Raw genomic sequence first — 16,250 nt, forward strand, 5'->3', positions numbered from 1 at the left:
AAAAAAGTTTGTGCGGTAGTAATTTACATCATTATTGAAGTTAGTCACGGCACTCAAGTCGAGTTACCAGGTAGCAATCTTCAAAAATGTTGAAGTACCAGTAGGTCTACTAAGTTACATCAAAGTTTGAGTCATGAGCTCACCATTTAATGTACCAATTAGCATGTTCAAATCTCTAGCTAATGAAAGTATTTTACAAATGCCACCCTGGAGACCGAACAGCAGCAGTGTGTTCAGTTCGGTTGTGGGTCAGGATGCGTAATAGTTTCTGTTCAGCCGGAAGCCACGCCTGGTGGATATTAAGCGAGTGGAGTGACCCTACAACTCTGCCAGTTACGTGTCTCTGGTTGTAACCTGATTTGGAGCTCTGGGAAGACTGCTGTTTGCTTCTGGACAGTCTAGGCTGTAAGGCTTATGTGGCACTAATTTTCGCTTATCAGGTATTTAAAAAAAAACAAAACATTCACCATCTCATTCATTGTTTTCTTTGTCTATCCTTGGCTTACTTTTCCTTGGGGATGCTTATTCTTTTAGAGCTTGTTGTCTGTATCTTTTACATGCAGGAAGAAAAGACACATTTAACTATACTTTTCAGTATCTAGTATTTGCAGTTGTGAGAAATCTCTTGCAAGAAAAAAATGTATTATTTTCTGGTAGAGGAGACTACAGACAGTTCAAAAAAATGAATGAGTAACAGTTCTGCTAGTTGTTTTGCTGGCTTGTCTGCTTTTCCGTTTCTAATATTAATACATTTAGAAATAAGTAATGAAAGGATCCTGTTCTCTGTAATTATTGGAATTCATGGTCTGTTTTCCAGTCCCGAATGGAACTGAAACATTGCAAGAAAGAAGGTACATGAAGTTAATAATATTGAACATGTTGAGAAACAGAGCCTTCTGTCATTTCTTTTAGCACTTGATGGTTGGCAAGACTTTAAAAATAAACATTGTTTTTAATGTTTCTCATTTTAACTACGTAGACAGCATACCATTTGTATTTGAGCTCCTTCGGTTTTTAAAATGACGATACCCAGTGTACTCTGTGACTTTCCTCACTTTAATGATCCCGATAGGTCTTTTAATTTTCTAATTAAAAGGTAATGGAGTTCAACTTTTACTTTTTTAGGACCTGGACACTTTTTCCTATTTTAGAATTCATACGTAAGGACCAGATCTGATTTAAACAGTTGGGTTGTGTTATATTTGAGTTCTTGCCTTTTTTTCTGTGGCTCCAGTATTTGCATGTTCCGAGGACGAGAGGATCAGGGTGTTACTTTAAAATGAGCTAATCCTAACTCTTTTTTCCTAAAGAACATTGGCAAGACCTCTAAAGGGGTGGTACCCTGAGTCTCTTCATCTGATGATAGTAAGGGATGAAAATCTGGGAGTCATTCTGGACTCTCTCCTCTGTAACTCCTAATATCCATTCAATTAGTAAAACATACTGGGATGATTGTAACTGTTTTCTCACTTGATCTCTTCTCCAAACCTAATTTTGGCTTTTGCCCTTTCTTAGCCTAACTGATCTCTAATTTGATCCTCGACACTAGAGCGTCGATAATTTTTTTTTTTTTAAGTATAAATGTCATTATGCTGACTTCCTTGCTTCAGTAGCTTTCCAGTGCCTAAGAATGAAGTGTCAGCATTGTAACATGGCGTCTTTACGCCATGATGTAGCCCCTTACTTCTCATCACTCACTCTCCACTGAGAGCTTTATGATTTGTGATGGCAGTTTGTAACACTGCCTACAATTTTTGTCGTCTATACCTCCTGCTCTTCCTTCTGCTTGCAGTATTGTCACTTCTCTCTCTCTCTCTTTTTTTTAATTTTTAATTTAATTAATTTTTTGAGAGAGTGTAAAGTAGGTATGGGCAGAGAGAGAAGGGGACAGAGGATCCAAAGTGGGCTCTGCACTGACAGGCTGACAGCAGTGAGCCCGACCTGGGGTTTGAACTCACAAACCATGAGATCATGACCTGAGCCAAAGTCAGACACTCAACCAACTGAGTCACCTGGGGTCCCCTTAATTTTTTATTTGAGAGAGAGAGAGCGCGCGCGAGAGAGTGAGCAAGTATGGAAGCGGGGCAGAGGGAGAGAGAGAGAGAAGCCCAAGCAGGTTCCACACACTTAGTGTGGAGCCTGACAAGGGGCTCAATCCCATGACCCTGAGATCGGGACCTGAGCCGAAATCAAGAGTCAAACCCTCAACCGTCTGAGCCACTCGGGGGCCCCTGGGTAACATGTACTCATCTTTTAAAACTGAACTCATATTTTACCAATTACAGGAAGTCTTACCCTAATTTACCTAGTCTCCATCCTCTATGCCTCTGGTGACATCTTGTCCACATCTCTGGAACTTAGCATGTTCTATTAAATCTTATGATTCCTTCCCCCACTAGGCTATTGGTTTCTTTAAGCAAAGGCAATGTCTCGTTCATCACTGTATCTATGATAACTTATATAGAGTGGAGGCTCCCTGAATAAATTTGTTGAACTGAGTTCAACTCCTTGCCCTAACGTTGAAGTCTTAGGGAAGCTTTTGAATCAGCTGTTCCTCGATATCGGTCAGCTCTATCAGAGACACCTGGGGAGCATTTTAAACCCTTTTATTGGTTTTTGAGATTTACTCCATAGGAATTATGATTCAGTAGATCTGGAATGAGGCTTGTGAATAAGTATTTTTAAAAAGCTCCTCAGTTGATTCTGGTTTGTTTACAGGTTTGAGAAACATTGTCCTGGTTATTATTGTGTTATTCCGTTGTATTTTCTATAAAAGGTGCCCCCTTGACCTTATCTAGTAATTTATTGTTTAAGCTTATAAATTATATCTACTAAGGTAGGGATATATTTTACATCACTTTTTTGGTACCACAAATATTTTTAACACTCATATGAAAAAAGCCCCATTTAAATAGGGGTCTCCTTTTTTTTTTTTTTTTTTTTTTTTCTTTTCAAATTTGTAGTTAATTCTCGTTAGTTAACATACAGTGCAATATTGGTTTCAGGAGTAGAATTCAGTGGTTCATCACTTACATACAACACCCAGTGCTCATCCCAACAAGTGCCCCTTAATACCCATCCCCTCTCTAGCCCATCCCCCACCTATCTCCCTTATCAGCCATCAGTTCTCTAAGAGTCTCTTAATGGTTTGTTGCCCTCTCTCTTCCCCACCCCCCTGCCCACGTTCCTTGGTTTTGTTTCTTAAATTCCACATAGGAGTGAAATCATATGGTATTTGTCTTTCTCTGGCTAACTTATTTCGCTTAACATAATACACTCTAGCTCTATCCATGTCATGGCAAATGGCAAGGTTTCATTCTTTTTGATGGCTGAGTAATATTCCATTGTATATGTATGTACACCACATGTTTTTTATCTGTTCTTCAGTCGATGGACATTTTTGGGCTCCCTCCATCGTTTGGCTATTGTTGATAATGCTGCTATAAACATTGGGGTGCATGTACTCCCTTCGAATTCGTATTTTTGTATCCTTTAGGTAAATACCAAGTAGTGTAATTGCTGAATCATAGGGTAGTTCTATTTTTAACTTTTTGAGGAACCTCCATACTGTTCCCCAGAGTGTCTGCACCAGTTTGCGTTCCCACCAGTGGTGCAAGATGGTTCCCCTTTCTCCACATCCTTGCCAGCATTTTAAACAGGAGTCTTCTTGAGTTGATAGTAATAAGATTAGTTGGGCTTCGTTCCATGAATTTAAATATTTTTGGCAATTTGTAATTCCTTTTCGCTTTTCATTAAAATTTTTTAAAATGATTTTTTAAGCGTTATATTGTGACTTAAACTAAATTGTGCAAATCTTAAGTGTACAGCTCCGTGAATTTTTACCTGTGTATATACCCTTGAAGCACCACCTAGGTCAAGATACAGAACATTACTAGCCCCTCAAAGTTTCCCTTATGTCCTTTTCTAGTTAGTAAACACCCCTCCCACCACAACATGACCACTATTTTGACTTGTGTGAGCATCTGTTAGTGTTACGATTAAAAGTTCTAAAAAATCTGGCACATGTCTTTTGACCTGTGTCTCATTTGCCTTGGGTTAACCTGTGGAATTACGGGGTTCAGGACAGACTTGTTTAGTTTAACTTCAGAAGGTATTGCCAGTTTACACTCCCATGATAGCCGTTCATAGTGGGAGCCAGAATTAAATTATGTGAAACTTATGATGAAACTTGAATGTCCTGAAAGTTCTCTGTTTTCCAGTGTGTTTCATTTTGTCAAAAATATGCAAAGAAAACTCCACGTCATTTTATAGTTGCCAGGAATGTAGTTTTATTTTAGTCAAATAACTTTTTCTATATAAGTAATTTTTTTCTTTCTTACCTCTCCTTAGGGTCGTCTTCCTTGTGGGTTGGCAGGCAGTTGTAGGACTGCAAAATGGGTCTCCGGATTCACTTTGTTGTTGACCCACATGGTTGGTGCTGCATGGGTTTGATTGTCTTTGTCTGGTTATACAATATTGTCTTAATTCCCAAAATTGTCCTCTTTCCTCACTATGAAGAAGGACATATTCCAGGCATATTAATAATAAGTAAGTTTCTGATCTTTATTTCTTTTTATGATTAAAGAATTTTCTCATTGTGAATGTATTTGGAGTATAGTGCCACTATGATAACCTTTCTTTTAGTATTGGTGTTATTCATGTTATTGACTAAATTGTGGAAGTTTTAAAAAGACTGGCTTTTCTCTATTTTTCAGGGTTAGATAAATGTGGTCATCTCCATATCTAACTCTGCAAAACATATGAAGGTCATTTTGTTTAAAATGAAACTGGCGCATTACTGCTATTTTGTGTGTGTCTGTGTAATTTTAATGTGTTTCTAGTATGTACTTATTTCAAATGTGGAAGGAGTTTTCATAACGAAGACGGTATATATTACAGAAACGAGAATTTCATGATGCAAAAATTATTACAGTGTTGTTTATGATAACGCTTTGAACTTCTGGATAACGATTTTCTGCTGTAGTTCATTTAGTGCTGGCTTGCTTATGATTAAAAGAATAAGATTGAAAATGATACATTTTACATGTACATGGATGGCATTTACAGTTACCTTGTACATTATGTCATTTTGACCTCACAAGTGCTGTGGGTGATACGCTCTCTGTGGTACAAGGGATAAAACCGATCGGTACCGTGCAGTCAGCCCTGGGGTTAGCGCTCAGGCCAAGTTTCCTATTACAGGTGCATTGCCTTCTCTTCACAGCCCCGCCCCCACCTCCGCCAAATGCCTATTTTTTATTCATTTAAAAGGCAGAATTATAATGAATGGATCTATTTTTCCTTACTGCTCTTTTTCTAGTTACTCTTAAAAACTCAAAATTTCTAGATTCTTTATTTTCACATTATGTAAATCTTTTAAGATCTATTGAAAGGAGCACTCGAATGTCACTAACTCAAGGTAATTTTGAAGCTAGCCAGTTGGAGGCATGAAAAAGTTTCATTGTAGGATAGGTTTTAAAATGCTGCTTTGATTCTGTCACATATAGTACATGCAGTAATTAAAAGGGAACCCATTCATTTATGCCATTATTGACAAGGAATTTGTTAATAAAAACATCTGATTTATAACAAGTTTGTCAGTTATTATGCAAAATAATATTTAAAGATAATACGTTTGAGAAAGTTCTCATGGCAGTATTATTTGATGAATGAAATGAAATGGATCATTTAACTTTTCCATTTTAGTTTTTGAAAATTATCCTGATGGCATTAATGAAAATACACATTTAAACTTTAAATATGCTTCTTGATAAAATGTTTTGAAGAATAAATGCCTCATTTACTTACTTAACTTTCTTATTTATTTCAAAGTATTCTATGGCATTGCCATATTTTGTCTGGTTGCTTTAGTGAGGGCCTCAATAACTGACCCAGGAAGACTCCCTGAGAACCCTAAGATTCCACATGGAGGTACGATACTCTTCAGATTTATCAATTTGACTATACCTGCATTATTATCTTTGTGAATGCATTTTATAGCCTTTAGTATGTACTAATTACATATGTCCTCTACGAGCTCTTAAGTCTTTTCTCAACTGTCTCCGTTCTAGATTTCTTTCTTTATAGTTGTAAATGCCAGCTGACTCCTGTATCCCCTACTCTCTGACTCTTCTGTGTAGTTTACTTGTTTGCTTGTTTTTCTCTCCTCCCACACTACATCTGTATAGCCTGTGTGAGGGTGTAGATTTGTTATTTCGTTTTCTTCCTCGGTTCGGTGCTGTATCCTTAGTGCCCGTCTCTGTCATTTGGTAGATGCTGGGTAAACACTGGTGAGTGATATATAATTACCTGATATATCTTTATTTCATAAAGGGATCTTTTTGATCGTGTCCCTCACTTCGTGCATGATATTATAAATAGAATAGAATATTGCTTAGAGTCAATATTTGTGGTTTAATGATACTATTGCCTGTGTTTTTCCAAGTTCTAACAATTCAGTGAAAAATTTGACAGATTTTATTCTAGTGTCAGTTGAAGGTAATTTAGGATCAGCTTATTGCATGATAACCGTTCGAACCACAAAAATGAATTGAAAATGTGTTGCTTGTTTTATTGCATGCGAGGGATAGTGACCCTTGCTTACCTTCTTTCCTCAGTTTCACTCTTTGGTCATTTGCCATATGAGCTTTGAGAACTCTCTATACTTTCTTCTAATGAGAAATGTATAGGACTTTGTTCTACATTAGAGAGCCAGAATACTTTTTCTAGTACTTCGGTGATTTCCAAACTTGCTGCACATTAGAATCCGCAGGGGAGATTTTAAAAATTTCAATGTCCTGATCACCTATGTTAATTTAATCAGAATGTCTGGAGGTGGGAACCAGGTATCAATATTTTTCAAAGATCCCAGGTGATTGCAGTGTGTCAAAAATTGGGGAACCTATTAATTCCTTCTGAAATTAGATTAGTGACAAGTCACTTAAAGAATCTTCCTGAAGTCCCTGGTTGTTGTTTTTTGCGGCCCGTCATTTAGGGACATACTTGGCTTTGCAAGTTTGATGATTAAATGGGAATGATATGACACTGACGTTTACATAGCTGTGAGAGTTTCTGAGAACTGTGTCAAATATTTTGTTTCTATTAACTTATAGAAACAGTGTCACCATCAGGTTGGTCTGTGGGCACACATGCACACGTGCACGTGTGTTTGCGGGGGAGGGTGACAGTCTGCAGTTTGTACAGAACCTCTTTTCTCAACCAGCCCATACCGAAGGTTCTCTAACATCTTGATAAATGTGTTGCCTACTTCAACTCTAAAACCCACTGTTTCCAGAAAATTAGAGAAGCAGGTTTTTCCCAACCCATGACCCATTTCCTAGGAAATCTTTAATTTGCAGTGGTCACTCACACGCCTGCATGTATCAGATACTGCAAATCAGAGAAAGGGGCCAAAAAGGAACTTGAAAATCTCATATCCACAGACAGCAGCCACTACTCAGCTACAGTGAAATTGTCACGTAGGCCCAGTATTCTTAGATCTTAGAATTTTTAAAGAGAAAACAGAGAATCTCGGTTTTTAAGAGAAATTTCAGGATTTGAAGACAATTGACAGCTAATTAAAAATTTAAAAAACACTGGTTTTAAAAGAATGCTAAACAAACTATGTGAAACCACCGGGTTACCTTTAGCTGACAGGCCCCAGTGATGGAGGACTGCGTGGCATCCTGCTGCTGTTTGGATGTCTGAGTCCTATCTGGTCACGGTTGACGTGTGGCCTGTTTTTCTTCCCTGAGTTCCGAACACTTATCTTTTGCCCAGTTGAAAAAAAATACATTCGTCATATTTCAGTGTTTCCAGAGTCTTTTCCTGTCTCCTCTCATCTGATCCTCGTGGCAATTTTATGAGGGAGGTAGACCGAATAATCAAGAGTGTAGACTGTCACACAGCAGGTTGTTAAAGAGCTACCGTGACATCCCAACACTTGTCTCCATCATCTTGTTTACCGTGTATCTATAGAGAGATGAATAATTTTAGCCCTTTATTCACCTTGGCTTTGATTCTGGGAAAAATTGAGGTCGTCATGTGCTTTGTGGTGATTTCCTGATTATTTTGTAAATCTGGTTTTAACTTAGTAAAAAACACAGAATTTTAACAGTGAAAAAATAATATAGCATGACCAGAGAGTTGGGGCCATAAAAAGTGACATTTACTCATCGCTGTTTTAAGGTTGAGCAGTTTTATATAAATGGTTTCTTTAGGACAGGAAATGTAAGCCCCAGAACTTTTACAGTTTTAACCATGTTTTAATTGAATTACTCCAAAATATTTTACATCCCTTTCTGTTTTTTTTTTTAAGTAGAATGAATTTAGTGTCAGTGTAACCCTCCAAATACATGAGGCAGTTTGAATATAAGAGAATGTTGCATTATCTCTGCAAAGATTTCTCAGAATTTGATTCTTTTAAACTTTTTGGTGTGTAGATGAAATAGTCAAATGAAATCATTGTCAATTTCTATTACTTAAATTAATCACATGCATGTTTGAAATATATAAATATTGCTTTATATTACTTTCAGGTTTTATGAAATGATTTTATTCAATCTTTTTTTTTTTTAATTTTTTTTTTTCAACGTTTATTTATTTTTGGGACAGAGAGAGACAGAGCATGAACGGGGGAGGGGCAGAGAGAGAGGGAGACACAGAATCGGAAGCGGGCTCCAGGCTCCGAGCCGTCAGCACAGAGCCCGACGCGGGGCTTGAACTCACAAACCCCGAGATCGTGACCTGAGCTGGTCAGATGTTTAACCCAATGAGCCACCCAGTCGCCCCTCAAACGTTTTGATCGTCAAGTTCTTATCTTACATGTTTGACTTCAGTGTTTTTGTCGTTAGTATAGCCACTTTGAGTAGAGCCGCCCTGTTACAGAGCAAAATCCTCTAAGTTTTACAAACTGTAGCACATTTAAAGTTTGTGTGATAATGTCCCTTGACATTTTACCCTGAACTATAGGGATGCATATGCTATTAATGCTCAGGGTTATGAATTCACTTGTAGTTTTGCTCCCCTCGCATTTCTTCTATTGCTTTTTGAAGGAGCTCTGCAAGACACTTCCCGTCATTTCTTTTCTACTTTGGCAAGTGATTGTGTCAGGGAACCTCTGTGAAGAGCCAAATGTTGCATTGATTTTGGTAGTCTCAAGTTGTATTTTTTTCTCCCTAAAACATTACTTTGTGGTTTGAAACGCATATTAGGCCCTCTCAATGACTGTAAGTCTTTTAAAAGGCTTAAATAGAAGGTTATTCCTCTCTCTGAGGGATAATTAAAACACCAAAAAAAAAACCCCTTCCTTTGTATTTATTCATGCATTTACAGCATTAAGGGGATCCCTGATAAACTGAGGGTTGCTGGAGGGGAGACGGGTGGGGGGATGGGCTAAATGGGTGGTGGGCATTAAGGAGGACACTTGTTGGGATGAGCACTGGGTGTTGTATGTAAGTGAGGAGTCACTATATTCTACCCCTAAAACCAATACTACACTGTATGTTAACTAACTTGCACTTAAGTAAATAACAAAAAATAATAAACGGACATACACACGCGCGCGCACACACACACACACACACACACACACGAGGATCCATGCAAAACAATGTGATAATGTTCACTTAGGTTACTTAGGTTTACTCATTTTCTTTAATTTGTTTTATGTTTTGATTTTTCTCTCCTTAAAAAAGTCACTTTCAATTTTTTTTTTCCTTTAAACATTTTCTTTAAGAAAAAAATCACTTTTCAATTTTTCTGTAGCTACCATAAATTAGCAACTGGATTCTCTCTCCTATAGGCTTTTTTTTAAATTAAAAATTTTTATTTTCATCACTTACAAATTGTATTTTGCCTTCTGATTCTTTCCCATAGGCTTTTATTTTATATTAGATGGCTAGTGCAAAAGTCTTCAGACCTTAGAATATATCAGTCACCAAGGTCACATTTGAACGTGAATAAACCTTAAAGAAGGAAAGGGAGAAGATCAAGAAATGGTTTATAGATATGTAGGGTAGGTTAAGGTGGATAGATTTTTTTTTCCCTTGCTATACAAGGCCAAAACCTAGATGATACTTTAATTAAATTTCTAGATACTTACAGTAGTGCGTTTTTTTCCTTTGTTCCCCTCACACATAGGTGTGTATATGTGTGAAAATGAGTTTTTCAAAGATATTTCTCACTTTAGATACTTATATAGTTTCTTAAATTTAACCAATTTAGCTCAACTCTTTAAGCAAATGTATGATCCAGACCATAGATTGGCAAACTCTTCTTTACTGTAAAGGGCCAGATAGTAAATATTTTGAGCTTTATAGACCATACAGCCCCTTAGCTCTGCTACTGTAGCCCAAAAGCCGCTATAGATGATGTGTCAATGAATGGGCTTAGCTGTGTTCAAATAAAACTTTATGTATGGACACTGGAATTCAAATGTCATGTGTTTTACATTTCACAAGTTCTTCTTGTTCTTTTCGATCACTGAAAATTGTAAAAACCGTTCTTAGCTCATGATTTGCCTGTGGACTGTAGCTTGCCAACCGGTGGTCTGGACTGCAGAATTACAGGCTTTCTCGGACTATAGCCAAATGCTGTCTTCTTTTCTGAGGTTACAGCATTTCAATTATGAAAGAATTTTACTAAAGTATCAGATGCTGAAATGACCAATAATGAATACGCCATATTTATATTTTAAGGCACTGGTTTAAGACATAATGTTTTTATGTTGTCTTTTAATGACAATCGGCTCATCAGGTAGGGTCTACTTTCTGACTCTAATCTTTGCAATATGTGAATTCAGGGTTTTTTAATATTAGGATGTTTGGCTGTTTCAGCGGCTAAGTGGGAAAAGAGGGATCTGCTTGTGATATTACATAAATTAGTTTTCATTTCACTCACAAAGAATACTAGTGTATCTAAGTTAAACTTTAGTGTTGCTCTCTCACATAAGTTTTCATTAAAATAACTGTAAGTAAGAAGTGAAAAGATTTTATTTTAAAATGAAATTTTTGATGCAAAAGATACTTTCTCAACTTCAATATTATTGGAACAATTAATTTGATACTATTATTATTGATGTCTTCTATAGCAGAATTTTTCATAATACTTCACTATATAAAATTCTTGTATATTGATTTTACTCTTGTCATTAAACTAAAATAATGAAATTGAAATAGGATATCTTTTTAGAAAATTGAATACTACCTGGTATTATCTTCTTTTACTCATATTTAAAATGTTTCGTTTTTAAACATTTAAACTTTATACTTGAGCAGGTATTTAGCCATATGTGTGCTTGTCATACTTTGCATATACTGATAATTCATTCTGAATATTTGGAGTCAGGCTAATTTTACTATGCCCAGGCTTTTAACAAGGTTAGAGTGTAGTATAAACATAGGGTTGGAAAAAAATGAACCTAAGTGTTAAAAAAGGTTTAAGAATTCTGTAAAATTCCCTTTTAACAAATATTAAGTAGATACATTCTGTGTCATAAAGCATTTGTCTTGGTAGATGACTTTCCTATAGTTCTTATAGATCTCATTAGAAAGACATATGCTGAAAACAAATGACTTTTCTCTTTATTTCTGTAAACCTAATGTTTTTAGCACAAAACTTAAATGTGTGCTCTTTAATTACAACTTAAAAGAAATTGCTACTTGATTGTAGGAAAGAGTTTTGTAAAGAACTCCCTCATTTCCATTAAATAGTAATTATCTTATAATCTTCTTTACTTCTGAAATCATTCTAATACCTCCAACCCTCTCCTATAAACACTCCCAAATGAATTTATTGATATTAAAGTATAGAAAGTTTGGGAGGTGGGAATGCTATCTCTGTTTTTCTAATGAGTTAATAGGATTAATTTTGATTTCTTAGTCTATGAAACCAGGATTCAGCATTATTTCTTTTTTAGTTAATAACATTTCTAGAAATAAATTTGTTTACATAAAATTCTGTTTAACTATAATGATTTGCTGGGGTGCCTGGGTGGCTTAGTCGGTTAAGCGTTCGACTTCAGCTTAGGTCATGATCGCGCGGTTCGTGAGTTTGAGCCCCGTGTTGGGCTCTGCGCTGACAGCTCAGAGGCCGGAGCCTGCTTGGGATTCTGTCTCTCCCTCTCTCTCCGCCCCTCCCCCGCTTGCTGTCTCTCTCTCAAAAATAAACAAACATTAAGAAAAATAAATGAAATAGAATAACTGGTTATACTTGAGGGTTTTGTCATTAAATTTTACTGCTAGCAATTTATCCGAAACCCAGATGCATTACTTTCTATCATTTAGTTTGACTACTAATAGTGTCTTACTATTATAGTGTTTAAAATTAGAAGTGTACAGAATAAGACTTTAATAGAGTAGAGCAGCAATATTTATGTCAAACTCTCTTACAGTGAAGATGTAGAAGAATATTTTCTTGGATTTATCTTCCTATCTATCTATCTATGAAAGAGAGAGAGAGGGAGGACCTCCTATAAAGTCTTCTAAACTGTTGTTGCTAAATTTCAGCAGTACTCTTTTGCCTTTAGTAAATGGATTTTAATTTCCTTCTCTAGAACGGGAGTTCTGGGAATTATGTAACAAATGTAATTTGATGAGACCAAAGCGATCCCATCACTGTAGCCGCTGCGGCCACTGTGTGAGGAGAATGGATCATCACTGTCCGTGGTAAGAAATGGATAATTTACTTTTAGGAAGAAAAAAGAAAGAAACAGTGAAAAATAAATCTTAGGACTTAGCATATTTAAACAAAAGTTATATTAAAGTTATGCAGTTAAACAAAAGTTATTAAAGTCAGGCAGTTTTAAAAAAAAACCCTTTAGTGAGGATAATAAGGATACCTTTTTCTATCAGGTTCTATCAACTCTCAAAGTCCTTTTTGCACATTTTGCACATTTTGCACATTACATGCATGCTGGATATGTACAAGTGGTAGTTCACTGCTTCTGCTGAACTGCCAACATTTTTGGTCAATAGGGGGCTCTCTTGTAATATTTTAAAAAACGGTTCAGTTGAGAACTAGCGTTTTGAAAACAAATGCTGTGAGAATTCTGCATTGTATCTCATTTCAAAGCTGTCACAAAAATCTGTGAGCAAGATATTGTATTTAATTCTGTTTTCCTAGCATGGGATCTCTGTATAAATATTTAAACTAGTATAGCGTAGCACTTTGTAAATATATCTAAATACATATATATTTATGTTTGTACACTCATACATGCATATATACAAAGTTAACTGCACAATGGGCTTTTGAAATTTATAACTGCATTAATCTATAGTTGACTTAAGGGTGGAGTTTAGCTTTGACAATGCTGATCAATTTAGAGTTCCCCATATTTTTTGATAACTTACTTTGATAGCATCATTTAAGGTTGGTTACCAAGCTTTTAGTGAAAATTTGGTTTTTACTATAAATCTATTATTTAAATAGAAAGTATTTCCTGTGATTAGGAAAAAAATAAAAGCATTTTTTAAAAAGCATTTTAGGTAGAAGCACTTGGTTACTATATAAAAAGGCTTAAAATTGTCTGATTCCATTGACGGGATAGTGTAGTATATTAATATATAGTTGATGTTTAAAAAATATGCTTTGAATTTAAACAGATTAATTCTCAAGTGAATTTCTAAACCTCAGTGATCTGTTTACAACTATAATAGTAATAGACTAAAAAGAAAAGGCTAGGTAAAACATGTATTATTGGGTAAGTGGTAATCACACTGAAAAACTCAACTGCATACCCTTTTTTAGAGTACTGTTTCTGATTAACTAATTAAATATGTAATAAATGTTCAAATTACAGTTGGATATTGATCCTTCCTTTGAAAGGAATGCATTATTTTAAGCTTTAAAATAATCAACCAGGAGATGTTTTGGTCCTGTAGAGGTTAGCGATATTCCTTATTTTAAGGAATAAAGATTAACTTGGTGACAAAAAAAATGTGCTATTAACCTAAATTTTGAGATTGGGGTGAGCTGTCTGTCTGTCGGTTTCTTCTGTGGTTTTCGTCAGCTTCTCAGAGTCCTGGTGGGAAGAAGAGTGGAAGTAGAAAGAGTTGGAGGTAGGAAAGGAGGGCAGACCAGTGGCTTTAAAAAGACTGAGGGACTTTCCTGATTGAATTCCTTAGTAGAGCATTGCTGAGATAGTCAGAGGGTAAGGGCAGTGGACAGTGTAAATTGGAAGCAAAGAGAATTTTTGATATTTTCAGAAACTGCATTACCGTAACTGCCTAAGAGCTTTAGATTTGGAGGTCAGTTCTCAGGTCACCTTGAGATTTTTCTCTGTTTCAGGCTCTGATTACTCTTTCTGAATAGCTTGTTACCGAAAGGACTCTTACATATAGACTGAGTACCTCAGTGTTTCTTAAAGCTCTCCGGTTAAGAAGAATGCCATCATCATAGCAGTTATGTCTTAAATTTGGGCAGGACGAGGAGAATGGGGTGAGCAGAAGTCATGGAAGCAACAGCTGGTGAAGAGTGTGTTTGAGATCACACACGAGCACACTTCCCGCTTGTGAAAGAAAGCCCTGCTTGCGAGCAGCAAAACCCAGGCATTTTCGTGTTTACAAAGCATGAGATCTTAAGTTTAGGAAATGCTTCTGCAGGTTTTCCATTTCATTCTATGTCTGATTTTAAAAAGTAGTTTCAATGATACACCTTTAGAACAACAATTTGTTAGGAACTGAACCTGTTGTATCTCCTCCCCCCGCCCCCACCAAACAATGGCAGTATAATGCTATAGTGAAATGAAAACATTTGTAAAAGTAAATTATAGTTTTGGACTAGGGTTTTCTGCTGGAATTGTAAAATATTTTGAAAATTGGGGTATGATAAATAAATTTGGAACAATAAAATATTGAGTTTGCATTAGCCTTGAAAATGTTAGGATGATAACATTAATTATTTTTCCTGGTTATGGTTCACTATTGTCCTGGTGGAAGTGTAGCTCTGAGAATTTGTAAATACTTTTGGATATGTGTTTATTTCCAGCAACTAAGGGTGGATTTTAAAAGTAAGAAAAATTGCGAATGCTTAGCAGTAATGTCAAAGCGGCAGGTTTTAAGTTCTTTTGCTTCCAATCGTTCGAATTGCTCTCCACAGCTGGAATGCTGGAATGGAAGAGCGATATATAGAAGGCTCTTGTTTTCTTGGCTACTGTCTCTTCCTCTGGCAAGTGTCTTAACTCCTTTGTTCCTGCTCCCCTATCAGTGAAACGGGGAGACTGCCATCTGCTCTTCCTGCCACACTGGGTGGTTGTGACTTGAAGGCAGATCATCTCCATGGACTTCCTTTTTGTCAAGTAGAAAGTGCTTTACAAATGTGAGGAGGCATATTTGTAGTGTAGCTTTTCCTATGCACGGTTTGCTTTTAGGCTTAGGTGATGTTAGCATATCTCCGGGAAGTCCAGCATAATATGAAGTTGTTTGTGTTTATTTTTACCAGCCCCAAGATTAACATTTTATTAAAGTTTAAAATATTGTTTCTGTTTTCATTTTTTTCTTCAGGATTAACAATTGTGTTGGCGAAGATAATCATTGGCTTTTTCTGCAGTTGTGTTTCTACACAGAACTTCTTACTTCCTACGCACTGATGTTTTCTTTCTGCCACTATTATTACTTTCTTCCACTAAAAAAGCGTAACTTGGTAAGAAATGTTCATGTTCACTGATGTTAGAACAGCTGTAGCATACAGTTATTAACGTTCCTTTAAGTGCAGAGGATTGGAAACAAAAAACAACAAAAATATACTCCAAACTTGGTGAATTTGAGAATGTATTGGGGTTGAGAAAGTAGACTCTAATCTGACATTCCCTTTTAACCAAATCCATTTATGATTATTTATTAGTGTTGAGTGACTTTCTTTAAAAAGCAACATACGAGGTCTTTCAGTATGTATGTTTTGGTTTAAGAATATCTACGATAATGAGGGAGAAAGTGAAAAATGTTAACTTCTCGTTTCTTTTCAGGAATAAAAACAGACTTGATTTTTTAAAGTTTCTCAAGGGAATGTTAAGTTTTTGAGGAAAAAGGACCTTTTTTCCCTTTGGCTTTAAACAATTGTGATGAGCATTTGCAAGGTTCTGTAAAAAGTTATTGTCGTATATACCATCGGAAGGAGTGCTTTTCCCATTGTATACAGGAATAACGATAGATCTTAGTAAGACTTGCCCCAAATAGTGCTGCTTGGGGTGGTTAGCAGCAACACGTTTTAAGTACTTACCAAGTACCAACACCATGCAGTGGGCATGTTGT

The 16,250-nt window shown here is 36.2% G+C and overlaps 1 protein-coding gene across 1 annotated transcript in view; it reads left to right on the forward strand.

Annotated features, from left to right (window-relative positions):
* Positions 1-16,250, forward strand: part of ZDHHC21 (zinc finger DHHC-type palmitoyltransferase 21) — a 69,959-nt gene that overhangs the window by 11,057 nt on the left and 42,652 nt on the right. Inside the window, exons 5-8 of the mRNA XM_058695323.1 lie at positions 4,351-4,548; positions 5,833-5,931; positions 12,554-12,665; positions 15,504-15,642. Coding sequence (XP_058551306.1) covers positions 4,395-4,548; positions 5,833-5,931; positions 12,554-12,665; positions 15,504-15,642 — 504 coding nt within the window. The 5' untranslated portion in view covers positions 4,351-4,394. The remainder of the gene's footprint in view (positions 1-4,350; positions 4,549-5,832; positions 5,932-12,553; positions 12,666-15,503; positions 15,643-16,250) is intronic.

This window comes from Neofelis nebulosa, chromosome 12, assembly GCF_028018385.1.
Source record: "Neofelis nebulosa isolate mNeoNeb1 chromosome 12, mNeoNeb1.pri, whole genome shotgun sequence".
In the NCBI taxonomy this organism is placed as follows: domain Eukaryota; kingdom Metazoa; phylum Chordata; class Mammalia; order Carnivora; family Felidae; genus Neofelis; species Neofelis nebulosa.